The sequence below is a fragment of the Pelodiscus sinensis genome, chromosome 24, assembly GCF_052426305.1.
Source record: "Pelodiscus sinensis isolate ZL-2025 chromosome 24, ASM5242630v1, whole genome shotgun sequence".
Taxonomy (NCBI): domain Eukaryota; kingdom Metazoa; phylum Chordata; order Testudines; family Trionychidae; genus Pelodiscus; species Pelodiscus sinensis.
Genome location: NC_143075.1, coordinates 13,360,653 through 13,376,457, shown reverse-complemented (window position 1 = coordinate 13,376,457; position 15,805 = coordinate 13,360,653). Strand labels below are relative to the sequence as shown.

The 15,805-nt window shown below is 40.5% G+C and overlaps 1 protein-coding gene across 7 annotated transcripts in view; it reads left to right on the top strand.

Annotated features, from left to right (window-relative positions):
- The window catches only part of CLSTN1 (calsyntenin 1), a 79,510-nt gene that overhangs the window by 55,039 nt on the left and 8,666 nt on the right, over positions 1 to 15,805 (top strand). For 3 of the 7 annotated variants that reach the window (XM_075906084.2, XM_075906082.2, XM_075906088.2), the window contains 7 exons: positions 1,719 to 1,967; positions 3,425 to 3,546; positions 5,975 to 6,137; positions 9,045 to 9,104; positions 11,134 to 11,291; positions 13,172 to 13,320; positions 14,893 to 15,119. In XM_075906084.2, the coding sequence (XP_075762199.2) occupies positions 1,719 to 1,967; positions 3,425 to 3,546; positions 5,975 to 6,137; positions 9,045 to 9,104; positions 11,134 to 11,291; positions 13,172 to 13,320; positions 14,893 to 15,119 (1,128 nt within the window). The remainder of the gene's footprint in view (positions 1 to 1,718; positions 1,968 to 3,424; positions 3,547 to 5,974; positions 6,138 to 9,044; positions 9,105 to 11,133; positions 11,292 to 13,171; positions 13,321 to 14,892; positions 15,120 to 15,805) is intronic. The other 4 variants (XM_075906083.2, XM_075906085.2, XM_075906086.2 and 1 more) reach the window with 2 other exon arrangements.

Below are 15,805 nucleotides of genomic sequence, written 5' to 3'. Positions count from 1 at the left end.
TTTGCTTTGTGAAGAAGAACTTTCTGTTACTAGTTTGAAGCCTGCTACCCATTCCTTTCCTTTGGTGTCCTCTAGTCCTTCTATTATGGGAACTAATGAAGAACTTTTCTTGATGCACCCTCTCCACCCCACTCATGCTTTTATAGACCTCTATCCTATCCCCCCTCAGTCTCCTCTTTTCTAAACTGAAAAGTCCCAGTCTCTTTAGCTTCTCTTCATATGGGACCTCTTCCAAACCTCTGATCATTTTAGTTGCCCTCCCCTCTCCCACCCTCTCTCTTCCCCTCTCCCACCTCCTTTTCCCAGTCTCCCCGAGTTTTGTTCAATAAAGAGAGATTCTATTTTTGACCACATGTTTTCTTTATTTTGTACATCAGGAAGGGGGGGCTAGGGAAGGGTAAGTGGAAGGAGGTGAGGGAGGAATGGGGTACGAGCCCCCAATGGGGAGGACTGGGCTGGCTCTGCGGGCTTCTGGGGGTGGAAGCTGTCCTGCAGCTCCCCAATTCCCCCCTCTCCCCAGATGGCAGCCTGCGGCAAGTGCAGCCGGTCTGATGGCCGAGTGCTGTGATGTGCCCAGTGTGGGCACTCAGGGCACTCCAAGCCAGGACTGCTTTGCAAGCGGGGCACCCCTGAGAACTGTCTGTCCGGGGTGGGGGTCGGGTCCCTTTAAGCACAGCCCTCGGCTAGCCTGAGGCAGCAGCTCCACGCTCTAAGTCCTCATCTGATGCCCTGCCGGCACTGCTTCCGGCCATCCTTAACCCCGGTTCAGGGTCCACTTAATGTGGACATGCTAGTTCGAATTAGCAAAACGCTAATTCGAACTAGTTTTTTAATCTGGATCCGTTCGAATTAGCTTAGTTCAAATTAACTAATTCGAACTAAGTTCGAATTAGCGCTGTAGTGTAGACAAACCCTATGAGATAATGATATTAGAGGTGATAATTATCATTATCTCATAGACATTAACCCCCCCCTCATTTCCCCTCTGTTCTAAAATCTGATTTGTCTATTTTATATGTGTTCACTTTTTTTTGATTGTATCCCTTTGGTGTATATCATCATGCCAATTTTCTTCCACAATTTGATCTGAGGAAGTGGGTCTGGCCCTCGAAAGCTCTTCACCTAATAAACCATCTTGTTAGTCTTTAAAGTGCTGCGTAGTCCTGTCTTTTGTTTCAGCAAGACCAGACTAACACGGCTACATCTCTATCAGGTATCCTGGATTTCATGTGGTGAGTAGACAGAATGCTGATCTTCTTTTAGGGAGTTGATGTTTTGAATGATTATACAGCAATTCCTGTGGCTAATTTAGGTTATGAAGGGAGTTTCTTCCAGCCCCCTTTAACCAGAAGTAAAGATCTCAAGTGTGGTACAGTGTTAAAACAGGAGAAAAGTGATGTAATCCTCTTGTCTCTGGAATTAAAGTGTGATAATACGCATCTGTGACAAAGGGGCAAGGGTAGGCAGAATCTAGAGAGCAAACATTGTTTACTAAACTGGATATGTACCAAGATGCTAAATGGCTGGAACAAGTAATTCAAAGCTCTTAGGCCTGACAATGCTTAACTCGATTGGAATTGCAATTAAAATTGCTATGGGATCCTTATAGCTAATGCTGAAAGGTTAGTACTTAAAAAAACAAACAAAAAAACCCAATTTAGTTTGACACCAATTCTTAATTTCCTTCTGTGCAGTTATTAGTATTACTTTTATTGTAGGTGTTTCCTCTGGCACAACTGAGCTGCTTCCCCCTCCAAGTAGCACTGCTAATTGGACAATAGGACTTCCTACTGATAATGGCCATGACAGTGACCAAGTCTTTGAATTTAATGGCACTCAAGCTGTGAAGATTCCGGATGGCATTGTCACAGTCGATCTAAAAGAGCCATTTTTGATTTCGGTGTGGATGAGGCATGGGCCTGGTACCAAGGAAAAGGAGACAATACTCTGCAATTCAGACAAGACAGGTTTGTACATACTTTGATTGTAAACAGCCTCTCTTTGGTTTTGGTGATGTATTTGGTGCACCTCACTCCAGGTTGTAACGCTCTTATCTAGATTAGATTCACTTTGCCACCAACAAACTATACAGAAAAAGTAACTTTTATTCTTCAGGTAGAGAGTTATAGCTAGAGCAGTATAAATGTATTGCTATAGTTCTGCTGATCAATTTCCCTACGTAGAATATTTAGTTTCAGTGTACATAAAGGGAACTTGATATCCTGTTCCTTTATGCTGTAGAGATTTTAGCCATTGTGATACGCCAATTGCTTTGGCAGTGCATTATGTTTAGATTGTGTTGTTTGAGAGATCTTTAATTCTTGATACCTTTTGTAATCATGAGGCTATTTGCAGTAAGTTTAGCAACATGAATCCTCACTTTTTTAAAGGATTTTGTGCAGAATATTTGCTTCTAGGGGAAAATAGTTCTCTTCCTTTTCTACTCTTATCCTTTGACTAGTTTGCTTGAATGGTTCAAACACCTTTATTTTGATGATGGTATTGATACAAGAAAATCTGATAACTCTTCTTTCATAATTGCTTTCTGATAGAGGTGCAAGATTCTTGCCTTAGTTAGCTAGGGCAGAGGATTTGTTCAGTGTTTTTTGAAAGAAGGCATTGTGGATAACTATCTGGTCTCTTTGAGAAAGTCAAGCAAAACAAAATAAGCTCCCTATTATTAACCGAATTGAATTTGATCAAAAGAGAACTGTATGAGTAGTAGCTTGAAAAAATTTCTTTGATCAGATGTAAAGTGTCTACCCAGTAGCAAAGGCCATTCACTGAAACTTTTATGAGTGTGTTTGTTGAGAGTACCAGATAGGATACTATTCTGGTACTAGGATTCTATTGATAAGTACTAGGATTCTATTGATAAGTTTCCTATTCTGGTACTAGGATTCTATTGATAAGTTTCCTCCTATGATATTTTAGACCTAGTCCTTGGTTGGGATGGGGAACGACATTTCTTATTAGGTATGGTGTTCTCTGCATTACTGTTGGTTTGTTTAGGAATGGATGACCTAAAACTGCTTCCATATGCATTTCTTTTCCCTTGAAACTATAGCATGATTTATTTATTTTAAATTTGTGTTCTGCTCTCATTTGTGAAGCTTACTATCCTATAGGGCAGTATTAATAACACTTGCTCATATCCATCGTTATTTAGGGTAGCGTTTCTCAAACTGTGGATCCTGACCCTCCGGGGGGCTGCGAGCAACTTAGAGGGGGGTTGCGAGCAACTGAGATGGTGGTTGCAGCAATAGAAAGGAGGGTCACGAGCAACTCAGAGGTGGGTTGCGGTATCACAGTTTGAGAACCCCTGATTTAGGGTTACGTGAATTCCTGACTATCATTTCCAGCCCTAGAATTTTAAGGCAGAAGGTGATGGGAAAGAGTAACATTAATTTAACCTTTTGTACAGATATGAACCGGCACCACTACTCTCTGTATGTACACAATTGCCGACTTGTTTTCCTCTTCCGCCAAGATCCTTCAGAGGGAAAAACATACAAACCTGCTGAATTCCACTGGAAACTCAACCAGGTGAGTATGAAAGAGTACTTGTTAAGAAATTTACAATTCAAGTATCCATAGGAGCCTAAAACACCATGATATTTTAAATGTTAATAAATTAAGTCTTTGTGGAAATCCAAACTCCTCATTCCACAGTACACTAAAATAAGCTGAGCTGTGTTTTACAGTTTTAAAGTTTCAGGTCTATATTCTGCTATCCTTATTCCTGTCAGTCACATCTTCTTTAGTATCCCTACAGAAGTTGGTGGGATTAGTCATGGAAAACAGTTCAATTCAGTATGCGTAAAGGTGGTAGAAACTGGTTTTAAGTGAGTAAATTCAGTGTTTAAAAGATGGGAACCAGATTTGGTGGAACTTGTCTCCATTAAACACAATAAAAAATAATTACGGTTTACGTGCAAGTATTCCTCTGTGTTCATAACAAATAAGAACTTGCAAACATAAGACTATTTTGTAGGTCAAAGAATGTAATAAGATAGCACACAAACTTTGCTTAGATCCTTTTGCACATTGGAAGAAAAAAATTCCTGACACCATGTGCGTTGCTGGCGTTAGATAGGTAAACTGCCTTACTGGCACAAACAATTTGTGTAATGTTTGTAACTCTTTTTATCAGGAAGACTGTCATTGGGAGAATTTTTTTATTGGACCAATAAATCTGCACAAAATAAGAAAATTTGTGTGGCTGATAGCTCTGAAATAGAGATTCCTTTAACTGCTTCCAGCTAATGTTGGGGATCTATTTGTTTGCTGCCAGTTATATAAGTATTAAGATGCATCTGAATTTTTAATGCTGGAATGTAATCACCCAATTAGTAACATTCTCCCATTCTTCACATTCTGGCATATGCCACTGTGATCATAAAATGGCCTTGTGCTTAATTATAGGGAGTTGGCAGCATTCCCATAATTGCAACCAGCTTCCATTATTAAACATATCCAATTCTGGCTTGGGAAATTTTTCTTCTGGAACTTGCCACATGTATACATGATTACATAGAACACTTCAGTGGAGCTGGGTGAAATTTTGTCAAGTTAGGGTTTTATTATGGCAGTGTACTATGTGTATTCCAGTGACCACTTTGTGTTTTCTGATTTAGGTTGTGCTGTTTTATAAACTCTGTAAATATTAAATTAGTTGCACAGAAATGTTTGCCCAGATGGTGACTTTGCAAATTTCCATTGTTGCTAATAGAAGAAACTATTAATGTGCTTTCACAGAGAAGCTTAGAATCATGGAATACTAGAACTAAAAGGGACCTTTAACTTGGTTTTTAAATATCTCTAATGATAGAGATTCTACAACCTTCCTAGGCAATTTATTCTGGTCCCTTGATGCAATTTAAGCCCGTTGCTGCTTGTCCTATCAAAGGATAAGCAGAATATTTTTTTCTCCTTCCTCCTTGGGTACTTGAAAGCTGTTACCATGTCTCCTTTCAATTTTTCTTTTCCAAATTAAACCCATTTCATTCAGTCTTCCCTCATAGGTGATGTTCTTTTAGACCTTTGATAATTTTTGTTGCTCTTTTCCAGTTTTTCCACATCTTTCCTCAAATGTGGTGCCCGGAACTAGACACAGTACTCCAATTGAGGCCTATCAGTGCAATGTAGAGCGGAAGAATTACTTTTTATGTCTTGCTTACAACACTCCTGTTAATTCATCCCAGAACGTTTGTGGTGTTGTGTTTTTTTTTTTTGTTTGTTTGTTTGTTTGGGTTTTTTTTGCAAATGTCACGCTGACTCATGGTCACTATGACCCCTAGATTCCTTTCCCCTGTACTCCTTCCTAGACAGTCTCTTCCCATTTTGTATGTTTGAAACTGATTGTTCCTCCCTAAGTGAAGTACTTTGCATTTGTCCATTTTGAACTTCATCCTATTTACTTTAGACAACTTATCCACTTTGTCCAGATCATTTTGAATTATGACCCTGTTCTTCAAAGCACTTGCCACCCCTTCCAGCTTGGTATCATCACAAACTTTATAAGCATATTCTCAATGCCATTATCTAAATCGTTGATGAAGTTATTGAACAGAACCAGTCCCAAAACTGATCCCTGCAAAACTTTACTTGTGACCTTTCAGCATGATTATGAACCATTGATAACTACTCTATGAGAATGCTTATCTAACCAGTTACGCACCCACCTTATAGTAGTTCCATCTACATTTCCCTAGTTTATTGAAAAGTAATGTGATACTGTATCAAATGCTTTGCTAATGTTTAGATAGGTCATGTCTACCACTTCTCCTTTATTCACAAGGCTTGTTATTCTATCAAAAGAAAGCTATCAGGTTCTTTGAAAATAGCTCTGCTATGCACAATTTTATGTATATAGATTTCAAAAAAACTTGTTTCTTTGATTAAAAAAATGTACTTAAGAATTGTACTCTGGTGGAATGCTCTTTTTAAACATTTGCTTCCATTCTTTTCCCAGGTGTGTGACAAAGAATGGCACCATTATATTCTAAATGTTGAATTTCCAACAGTGACACTCTACGTAGATGGAGTTTCATATGATCCTTTCCCAGTGACTGAGGATTATCCACTACATCCTTCCAAGATAGAAACTCAACTGGTAGTTGGAGCATGTTGGCAAGGTAACAATTTCTCATCTTGATCAATGGTTAGTTCTCTTCAGGTCAATGGAAGATTGCTTTTTATGTCTCCTGAAGCTTTTTCCTCTGTCTGATGTCACATACTACTACTTTAAGTTAGTAATTTTTTTTGGAGTGCTCTTGTACTCATCACTAATATGTAAATATGAAATACCAAACTATATCTAGAAATACCAGGCAGGGTTCCACTTAAGAAGTTGTCTCTTAATAACCATGGGAATATAGTCATTTTTATTTTTTGTAATACTAACAAAAGTGCATTTTATTCTTAAGACTAGCAGATGTACCAAGCATTGCTTGGGTCTGCAACTGAAGAATTTTTTTTATATAAATAAAAATATACATGTATTATTTCAATTATTGTATTTTTCACAAATTAAGGAAAATAAGACTGGAGTGAGAGTTTGGGGGTCAGGAGAAGCAGGGGGTAGGTGGTGTAGGGCAGAGGGCTGGGAGTCGTGGGGGGGCCCAGGGCAGGGAGAGCGGGTGCTGAAGTCAAGGCAAGGGGTCAGGACAACAGGCTGGGAGGTGGGAGAGGGCTGCTGGCTGTTGGGGGGAGGTGAAGCTCTCAAGGCTGCCCCTGGTCCCCTCCATCTCCACAGTCTGCAAGCTCTCTAGAGTAGGCCAGGCTCTGAGGGCTTCCCCCCTCCAGTGGCCCCCTTGGCCTGCAGGCTGTTAGGGGTAGGGGACGAGGTTCCATGGACTTTTCTCCTGCCTGTGACCCTGACGTGGCCTGGAGGCTGTCCCCTCGTCTAGTGCTTCCCTCCTGCAGCCTCTCCATGGAGGTTGGGGGGTAGACTCCAGGTTTGGGACAGGGAGGCTCCTTACTGGCATGCTGACAAGTAAGTTGGTGAAGCCCAGCCCTGCTGGCCACTTTTGGTGCTGTAGCTGCCTCCAGTGGCCACTCTCAGTATTGCATCCCTCCTGTTTGTGTCCCTCCCTTTCACATTCCTCTTTCTGCCCCATCCCTTTCCATGTTATGGGAAATAGTCCCATTCCCACCACTTCCCGTTTTCCAGGCACAACCGGACCCTGACCTTGGTTTAAGTTTTGGTATGCAGCTTCCTCTTACCCTAACTCTTCCTGTTAAGGAGGAGTTCTTGAACAAATGGACAAAGAGATGCACAGACAGATGCACTCTAATATATATTTATAGATATGGATGACTAGGCAAAACCTTTGTTTTAAATTATGTTAGAAAGCAGAGTTTTGAAAAACCTAGCTCTCATAGCTCTCATTTTTGGCCATGTTTCCATTTGAAGATTTAGTGAAGTAACGGTAATGTTTCCTCTTAAGAATTTTGCTACTTAAAGTTATAAAAAGAAAAAATAGCAGTAGTTTTATTATATGCAAAATAAACTTAAATTATGATTCATTGTAGGCTGCTTAATGCTGATTCACAGCCTTAATACTGGTGTTACTTTCTCACCAAAAGCTTAAGAAAATGGGGCAGGTGTCATCTAAACATGGACCTTTGGAAGTAGATTACCAAGGCACTGAAGTGGGATACTTGGTTCAGTGAATTTTTTAAAGCATTTTATTGATCAAATTACATAGAAGTTGGAAAATTGCTAATGTTGCTAGAAAATCTTGATGCAATACTTTTTAGTAGCACAAATGTTAGACCATAGATATTTTACTATAAGTCTGAAATCTTATATCAAACTGTTGAATCTGCATATAGTACATGAGACATTCATAGAGCCTGTATAAAGGAGGTCTTATGGTGTCTCTCCTTCCTCTGAGATTTGATGCCTTGGAAAGATAAAATAACAATCCAGGGCAGTGTTCCCTCTAAACTGTGGGGCAGCACAGCTTCACAGGTGATTAATCAGCCCCTCCCAGTCAGAGGCTCAGAGCTCCTTGCAAGGAGCTGACTAACTGGACAAGGCTGAATAATCACCTGTGAAGCTGTGCTGCTGCAGTTTAGAGGGAACGCTGATCCAGGGTTCAGAATAAGTGTTCTATACTGTGAGTGGTCTGTTACCTTTTTAATACTTGATCATTTGCAAAGTTCATTAACTTGCAACTAGTCTCTAAATCATTAGCATGAATTAGTTAGGTTTCAATTCATTTGTTGCTATATAGAAGGCTTTCAGATGATCCTTTTTGTTTCACTATAGTGCAGCATCAACTGGAGCAGTAACTAGCTTCCAGAGAGCTGCAGTGTGCCAGGAGAAACTGGAAATAATATGCCAGCTACATGTCTAGTATGCTCTAAGGCTTTGTTATAGGTTCCATATCAAAATTAGATTACATATCAAAAAGACTTCAAAACTGTTCATCCTTAAAGCTGTGCTTTCTGAATCCTCTTTAACATTTTGATTCTCCTGCTCTTTTAAAAAGCTGCAATTTAAAAAAGTAGCCAATTAATATATATACAGTATTATTAAATTGGTTTGAATTTTTGGTCCGGTAATGGTGCCTGTTCATCTATCCATACTTTTTCCCTTTGGGAGATCTGTTAACATAGACTTTAATCTCCCCTTCATACCTGTGAAGATGGGAATATGAAGTAAGCTAACTGCTGGGTTTGACAGTGGTTTATATAGGAAAAGCCAAATCTGTGTCCAAGGCTAAACCTGATTAAATGTATATTGTTACAGCTTCCATTTTAAATTCATAATGTGTGTATGGGCTGTACAAGGATGCCTACAATAAATTCACCAACCAGTGCTTTGTCCCTAAATTCCAGATAATACATTTTCAGTTAGCATTTTGGAGTATTCATAAGAGTTGTGAAGAGCTGGTTCCATTATAAGCAGAAGACGCATGGTGAAAGGACTGATGTGTGGCTCTGTGTGTATGTGATAACAAAGGTTACTTACAAGTCCTTCACTACTTGGTCCCTTCCCTATTGTCCCTATTCTTTGTCTTGCTTTTCTACAGAATATACAGGAAATGAAAATGACAATGAAACTGTGCCTGAGACATCTGCAGGTTGCTCGAGTATTTTCCCCTACTGTTTTTATTTCATTTTTAAGCTAAGACATTGCTTCGTTTCACACATAGCATGAAATGCAGGCATTGCATTTTGGCCATTGATGCCCCCACATAATCTGCTTCTGGGCTGTTTCTTCATTGTATTATTATTTCCAGTGCTTCACCTAATTTTATTTTATTGCATATAAATGCACATCCATGTACAAACTTGATTGTGATTGCAGTGAAGTGGTGTAATATATGTCATTAATGCAAAGGATTAGCTTCACTTTTTTCATCTAGTTTTATTCAGATATTGTTGGCTAGCCCTTACATTTAACCCAGATGACAATGTGAAGTTTTATCACTTAGAAGTCCTTATGGGTACTCACTTGACCAGAAGTCTGTAAAAACACCAGTTGGAACCAAGAGAAATAAATACCAGCTCTTTTTCCCATATGGCTAACATTGTAATGTTTTATTTTTCCACTTAGTTTCTTCGGTTCTCTGGGTTTCCTGGCTTGGTTTGGGATTTAATTTACTGCATATTTCTAAGAGAATACATTTAGGGTACTTACTGTTTCTGTAAGGTCTGGAACTGCCTTGAATGCTGCAGAAGTGCATACACGAGAAAATTTCTGATAGCTTACTTTTAACTCGGCAAACAAAAGTGCAACAAGATCCAAGGGCTGGAATTTGGAGGTAGACATTCAGGTTGCAAATGAGGTGCACTATTTTTTTAAATGAGGGGAAACTGTTGGAATTTACTGAGGGTTGCAGTGAAATTTTCTATCACTTTGAGTTTTTAAATCAAGATTGGATATCTTTCTGAAACTGCAATCTACCTCAACCAATGATGGGCTTGAAATAAGAATTACTAAGTGAAATTCTGTGCTCTGTGTCAGTCAGAAAGGCACACTAGATCATCATAAATATCTTTTCATATGCAACACTTCAGGCTCTTGGTTTGGCATAACTGTACTTTGTTGCACTCTTTCCCATCCGGATAGGTCTCTCCTAATTTTCTAGAAGAGCTAGCATTTCAGCACTAGGGCCTTGTTTACATTTTTGAGTTTTGTCCACAAAACTTACATGAACTCCCAAAAGTTGACAAAATAGAAATTGCCAAAAGGTGTTCATGCTTGCTCCCTCTGTCCACGTATCATGTCCATATCATGTATCCCACACTGCAGTGTTGTAGGAAGGTGGAGCTGATTCCTGCACATCTTGGGTTTCCCTCTGAGTTATCCCACAGCCTCTTCAGCTATTGGAAGTGCTTCATGAGTAGCTCTATGAGCTCTCTGTACTGAGAAATGTCAAGGCAGCACAACAGTCCCTCCTCCTTCCCCTTTTCCCTGCAGCAGCAGTCTGCCTGCCGCTGTGTTCGTAGTGCAGGATAGAACAGGAACATTCCAGTTATCTGCTGTTTGTTCCCCAAATGGAGCAGCACACTGAACTGGCAGATACTTCCCAGAGGTTTGAAAGAGAAGAGGCATACGTCTGCAGGGCATCAGAGATCAAAACTCTGGAAGAGCCATCAGGACAGGCATAGACCAGTTCTCTCGACAAAGAAACAGCAAATGCTGGCCTTATCAACAATAAAGAAAGGGGAAAAGGGAAAAAAAGCCCCTCTGCAGTATGTGTTTTTTGTTGCTGAAACTGGGCATTTTTTTCTAAGACAGTTTTTGGTGATAAAACTTGGCGGTGTAAACAAGGCCTAGGGTTAAAGTCTCATCAGAGAGCTCAGCTCGTAAGAGCTATCTTTGATCATCTTTAAGTACACCACCTCGCTGTATAGGCAAAAGTAACATTTGTGATGGAAACATTATTCTCAGCTTCACAGTTCAGGATGGCCATACATGTCTGATTTGAGGGCCATATGCATGATGAACTGTTTAATTCTTTCATTGTGCTTGAACATGATCACAAGTTTAACACCCAAAATGAATATAAACTAACATGCATGTGAATACATAATAGTAAAGTAAACCACAGTTTTCTGATAATAAGAAAAGCTTTAAGGTTTATAAAGATTTTCTCCCCTCTTTTTATAAAGGTGGTGAACTCCACATGGCTCAGTTTTTCCGAGGCAATCTGGCTGGATTAATGATCCGGTCTGGTAAACTGGAGAACAAGAGGGTGATAGATTGCCTCTATACCTGCAAGGAAGGATTAGATTTGCAAATTGCTGATGGCATTGGCAAAGGCATGAAGGTAAATTTGCACATGTATTAAGTGAAATGTAACTGCTGTGATTCACTAAGGGTTTGTCTATATTAGAAATGCTATAGCAGCAGCGGCCACTCTATAACGGCAGAGGAACATCTCTGCAGCAACACCGCTGTAGTAAAGGGTTCTCCTGTTGGTATAGTAAATCCACCTTACCAAGCGGTTTGGTTGCCAGGTCAGTGGAGGAGTTCTTCTCTTGACCTAGCATTGTCTACAATAGGATTTCAGTTGGCTTAACTACATCACTGAGGGCTATGAATTTTTTAGACTCCTGAGTGATGTATCTAGATCAACCTAGCTTTCTTATGTAGGCTACTCCTAAGAAAATAAGTATATAACCTGGTAAAGGTTTGCCAGTATAGCTGTATTGTAGATGAAGCTTATAAAGGCAGTTTTCCCCCACTATATCTTAGGGCTATGAATGAGTAGTCGACTAGACGATTAACCGATAAAACTAGGCTTATCGGTTAATCTAGTCGACTACTCACATCCCCTCCTTGCAGCCTCTGTATCAGAGGTGGAGGGGAGCAGGAGCCTGTGCTGGGGGGAGCCTGCTTAAAATCCGGTTCCCCCAGCACTGGCTACACAGTGCCTTCTGCCCCCTCCCCCACCTCTATCAGAGGTAGCAACCTGGCGGGGAGGGGGTCCAAGAGAGGCTTCCACGAAGCAGCCTCTGCCCGCAGTGGGCCTTGGTGATCTTGGGCCCACAGCAGACAGAGGCTGGTCCCCGGCAGCAGCCCCTGTCCGCGGGGTTGGTCTGAGCTCCCCGCGGATAGCGGCAGGAGCAGCCTTTGTGAGGAGCTCAGACCCTTCCCTCCTCCCCCCCACTGGACAAGGGCTGCTGCCAGAGCAGCCTCTGTCTGCGGCTAGCCCAGGCTGCCACAGACAAGAAGTTGCTTCGCGGCAGCCTCCCCCACTCCTCCCTCCCCAGCAGCCTTTGTCTGCAGGGAACTTGGACCTCGCAGAAAGAGGCTGCTGCCATCCCACACTGCTGCCTCTGTATCAGATGCAGCAGTGTGGGGCGGCAGCCAGCTGGTCTGCAAGGGGAGTTGGTTTTTAAACTGGCTTCCCTTATGGACCGGCTCCTGCCTGGCACCCTGCGTTGCTGCCTCTGATACAGAGGCAGCAGCATGGGGTGGCATTTGGGCTGTGTCTACATTGGCACCCCTTTCCGGAAAAGGGATGCTAATGAGACCAGACGGAATTGCAAATGCCGTGGGGGATTTAAATATCCCCTGCGGCATTTGCATGAACATGGCTGCCACTTTTTTCCGGCTCAGGGTTTTGCCGGAGAAAAGCGCCAGTCTAGACGGGATCTTGCGGAAAATAAACCCTTTTCCCGAAGATCCCTTATTCCTACTTGAAAGTAGGAATAAGGGATCTTTCAAGTAGGAATAAGGGATCTTCTAGTATAGGCTTAGCCTTTAGTGACCTTTGAGAATTCAAATAGATGCATAAATGCTTTACGTGTATGGAGCCTAACAAAGCAGGTTAGTAGAATAGATCTCATTTATCAGTAGATATTTTATTTTAATAGCAAGGCCTGTTAGAACAAAAGTAAATTTTCCTGACTTATTAGCTATATCTTTCAGGTTTCTAGAATGTCAACATTGTGCCATATTCCTGGGATTTTTCTTGGATAATGAAAGACTGTAAACGTTTGACTTAAATTTTTAGGCTTATTGGGGAAGTTAAACTGAATTGTAAAGCTAGTGAATAGTAACTCTTTCTGCTTTGAATGCAGATGCTGATTATCTCAGTGCTTAACAGTTTAAGCAGTGCTGAGCTTTTTGGTTTAATTCTAGCACATAAGTACTTGGATCTCTCTCTTCATTTTTCTTCTGCTCTTTTTGGAATGGTTTCAGATCAATGTGAACCCCAGCCAGTCAATGCTGACCTTAGAAGGGGATGATATTGACAGGTTTGATAAAGCCATGCAGCACATTTCCTACCTGAATTCCCGTCAATTCCCAACACCTGGAATCCGGAGACTAAAAATCACCAGTAATGTCAAGTATGTCCTAGTGCAGGAAAATGCATCTATACATAAGGTTACCGAGAGCTTGGGGAAATAAACTAGAGTAAGCTTCTTTGGTGCAGTGACATTGAAATGGTCACTAATGCAGACCTTTAACTTCTGAAGGTTTTGAGTACTGTGGTGAAAGGGAATTTTCCTAGTGATTTTAGTAGGCTTTGAATCAGCTCTTAGAACAGTAACCAAATTAAAATTATTTATTAAATAAAAATCCTGATCTGTTTCTTGGGACTATTGCAGGATTGTTACATTTTTTGGGGATCTAATCTAGATGCAAAGTAAAATATTTGATGATGATTATGGCCCAAATGTTCAAGTTTAATGCCTAAATCTATATCTATATCTATGCATCTGAACAAGTGGTCTGATTTTTTTTTTTTTTTTTTTTTTTTTTTTGTAGAGGGGTTAGGCACCTGCAATTCCCAGTTAAGTCAGATGAAACTTCTGGGATTGTGTGAATAGCAGCATTAAATGCCTTGAACTATTGCATATTTGTTAGCATTCCTGTCAAGCATCTCCAGACTGGTTCTAGATCACTTTGAAGACACTGATCAGAGAGGGCTAGAAAATGGTAACTTTAAAAAAAAAAAAAAAAAAGGGTTATTTTGGACGTATTTTGTCATTCTTTAGGACTTCCCATAATGACAAGAATGCATAATACCTCTTGGAGTACACTGATAAGATGTAGTCCATTCATCCAGCTAGTGGCTGCCTACAAGCATTTGTATGAAATGTTTTGTTAAAAGGAATTGCTGTTTGGACACTTAAACAGAGTTCTTGTCAGAGGTAGCACTATTGGTTTGCAGGAGGTCATGTTATGTTTCTCATTGGGTGTGTGTTCTCCTGGCTTCCTACTCTAGTTCTGGGTTTGAATGTACTTAATATCCTAAAACAAACTTGGAATGCTCCAGCATTAAAAAATCTTCACAAATGAAGTTTCACCTGGTTTTGCATCAGAAGCATACGGAATTCTAAATTATGAATTATTATGTAGTTAGGGATTTAATTCATCTGTGTTCTTGTGAAACAGAAAAAAGCATCACTTGGTCACTATAATGAATTACCAGTGTTTTCTCGGCCATAATAATAGGCATGGGACCCATCATTTCCAGTCTTACTTATATTTCTACTCTGTTTATTTGAGATTAGTTGTTTCCTTAGTGGCTGGTTTGATTTTTATTTTCCGTAGTTGAGTGATCTTGATTGTGGTCACTACACATTGAGGATTTATCCAGCATTGCAGCCTTACCTGTTAGTATAATCTGTGGATGACAGTCATAGTCCAGAATATGGTGCAAAATGTTGTTCATAAGCTAAAATTCGTTTTAAAATATTTCTCTTTGAGGGGCTGATACTAGAGAGCTACATTTTCAACACAATTGATTGGTTTATTATAGGATCCAGAGGTTTCAGTCAGCTTATTTATATGAGATGTAATTAAAGGGTTGGAATGTTAGTAATGTTTTAACTATTCAGTTGCCACTACAGTGCATAAGTGCCTCTGTTTTAAGCCCATCTTGCACAGTTAAATAGTCTGTATATCTTTTGAAGGTGTTTCAATGAAGAAGCCTGCATTGCTATTCCCTTTGTGGATGGGTATATTATGGTCTTGCAGCCTGAGGAACCCAAGATCAGCTTGAGTGGCATCAATCATTTTGCCCGTTCTGCTTCAGAGTTTGAAAGTCCAGAGGGAGTTTCCCTCTTTCCTGAGCTTCACATAATCAGCACCATTACTCGGGAGGTGGAACCAGAGGGAGATGGAGATGAGGATCCTACAGGTAACAAACCTGCTTGATTACTAATTGGTGGTGGAATCTGCCCCCCTTTCCCAAGTTATTTGCAGTGGAAGATGGCCCTCCCTGTGTGGATATCCCTGCTGTAGCATAGAATGCAGGAGGGGTGTATGCAAAATTCTTCCTGATGCTGTCATTTTGACTTATCAGGAAGAGAGTGGGCAAGCAGGACTGAATGATGGGGTGGAAATGCTGTTTTTCTCCCAGACCGGTGGAATTTCATTCAGAAATGAGAACAGCCTGAGTCTATTTCTTCTCCAAGGGGGAGAATGCTTTTGGAATGTGTTTTCTTAAATGAGAATTCAGTCCTATACCTACATTATTCTTTGTGGCCAAATCATTGTATAATAAAACTCTAGTAGTCCAGCATCCAATTGTACGGCGTTCCTGATAGTCTGGCATCAAAATGGCAAGAGCCTAGTGAGTGAGCTTCTGCAAAAAATGAGTCTCAAGGCAGCAGCAGCTGAACCGAGTGAAACCAGATGGCACCGAATCAGTCTGCCACTGGCATTGTGTGATGCTGGACAGTGCTACAATAAAAAGGATTAAAAACACTTTATATAGTGTGTGTGTGTGTGTGTGTGTGTGTGTAGATATATAGATAGATAAAAACCAGTTTATAGTACCTCCTGATAGTCCAGTATATCCGATAATCCGGCACCACCTAGGTC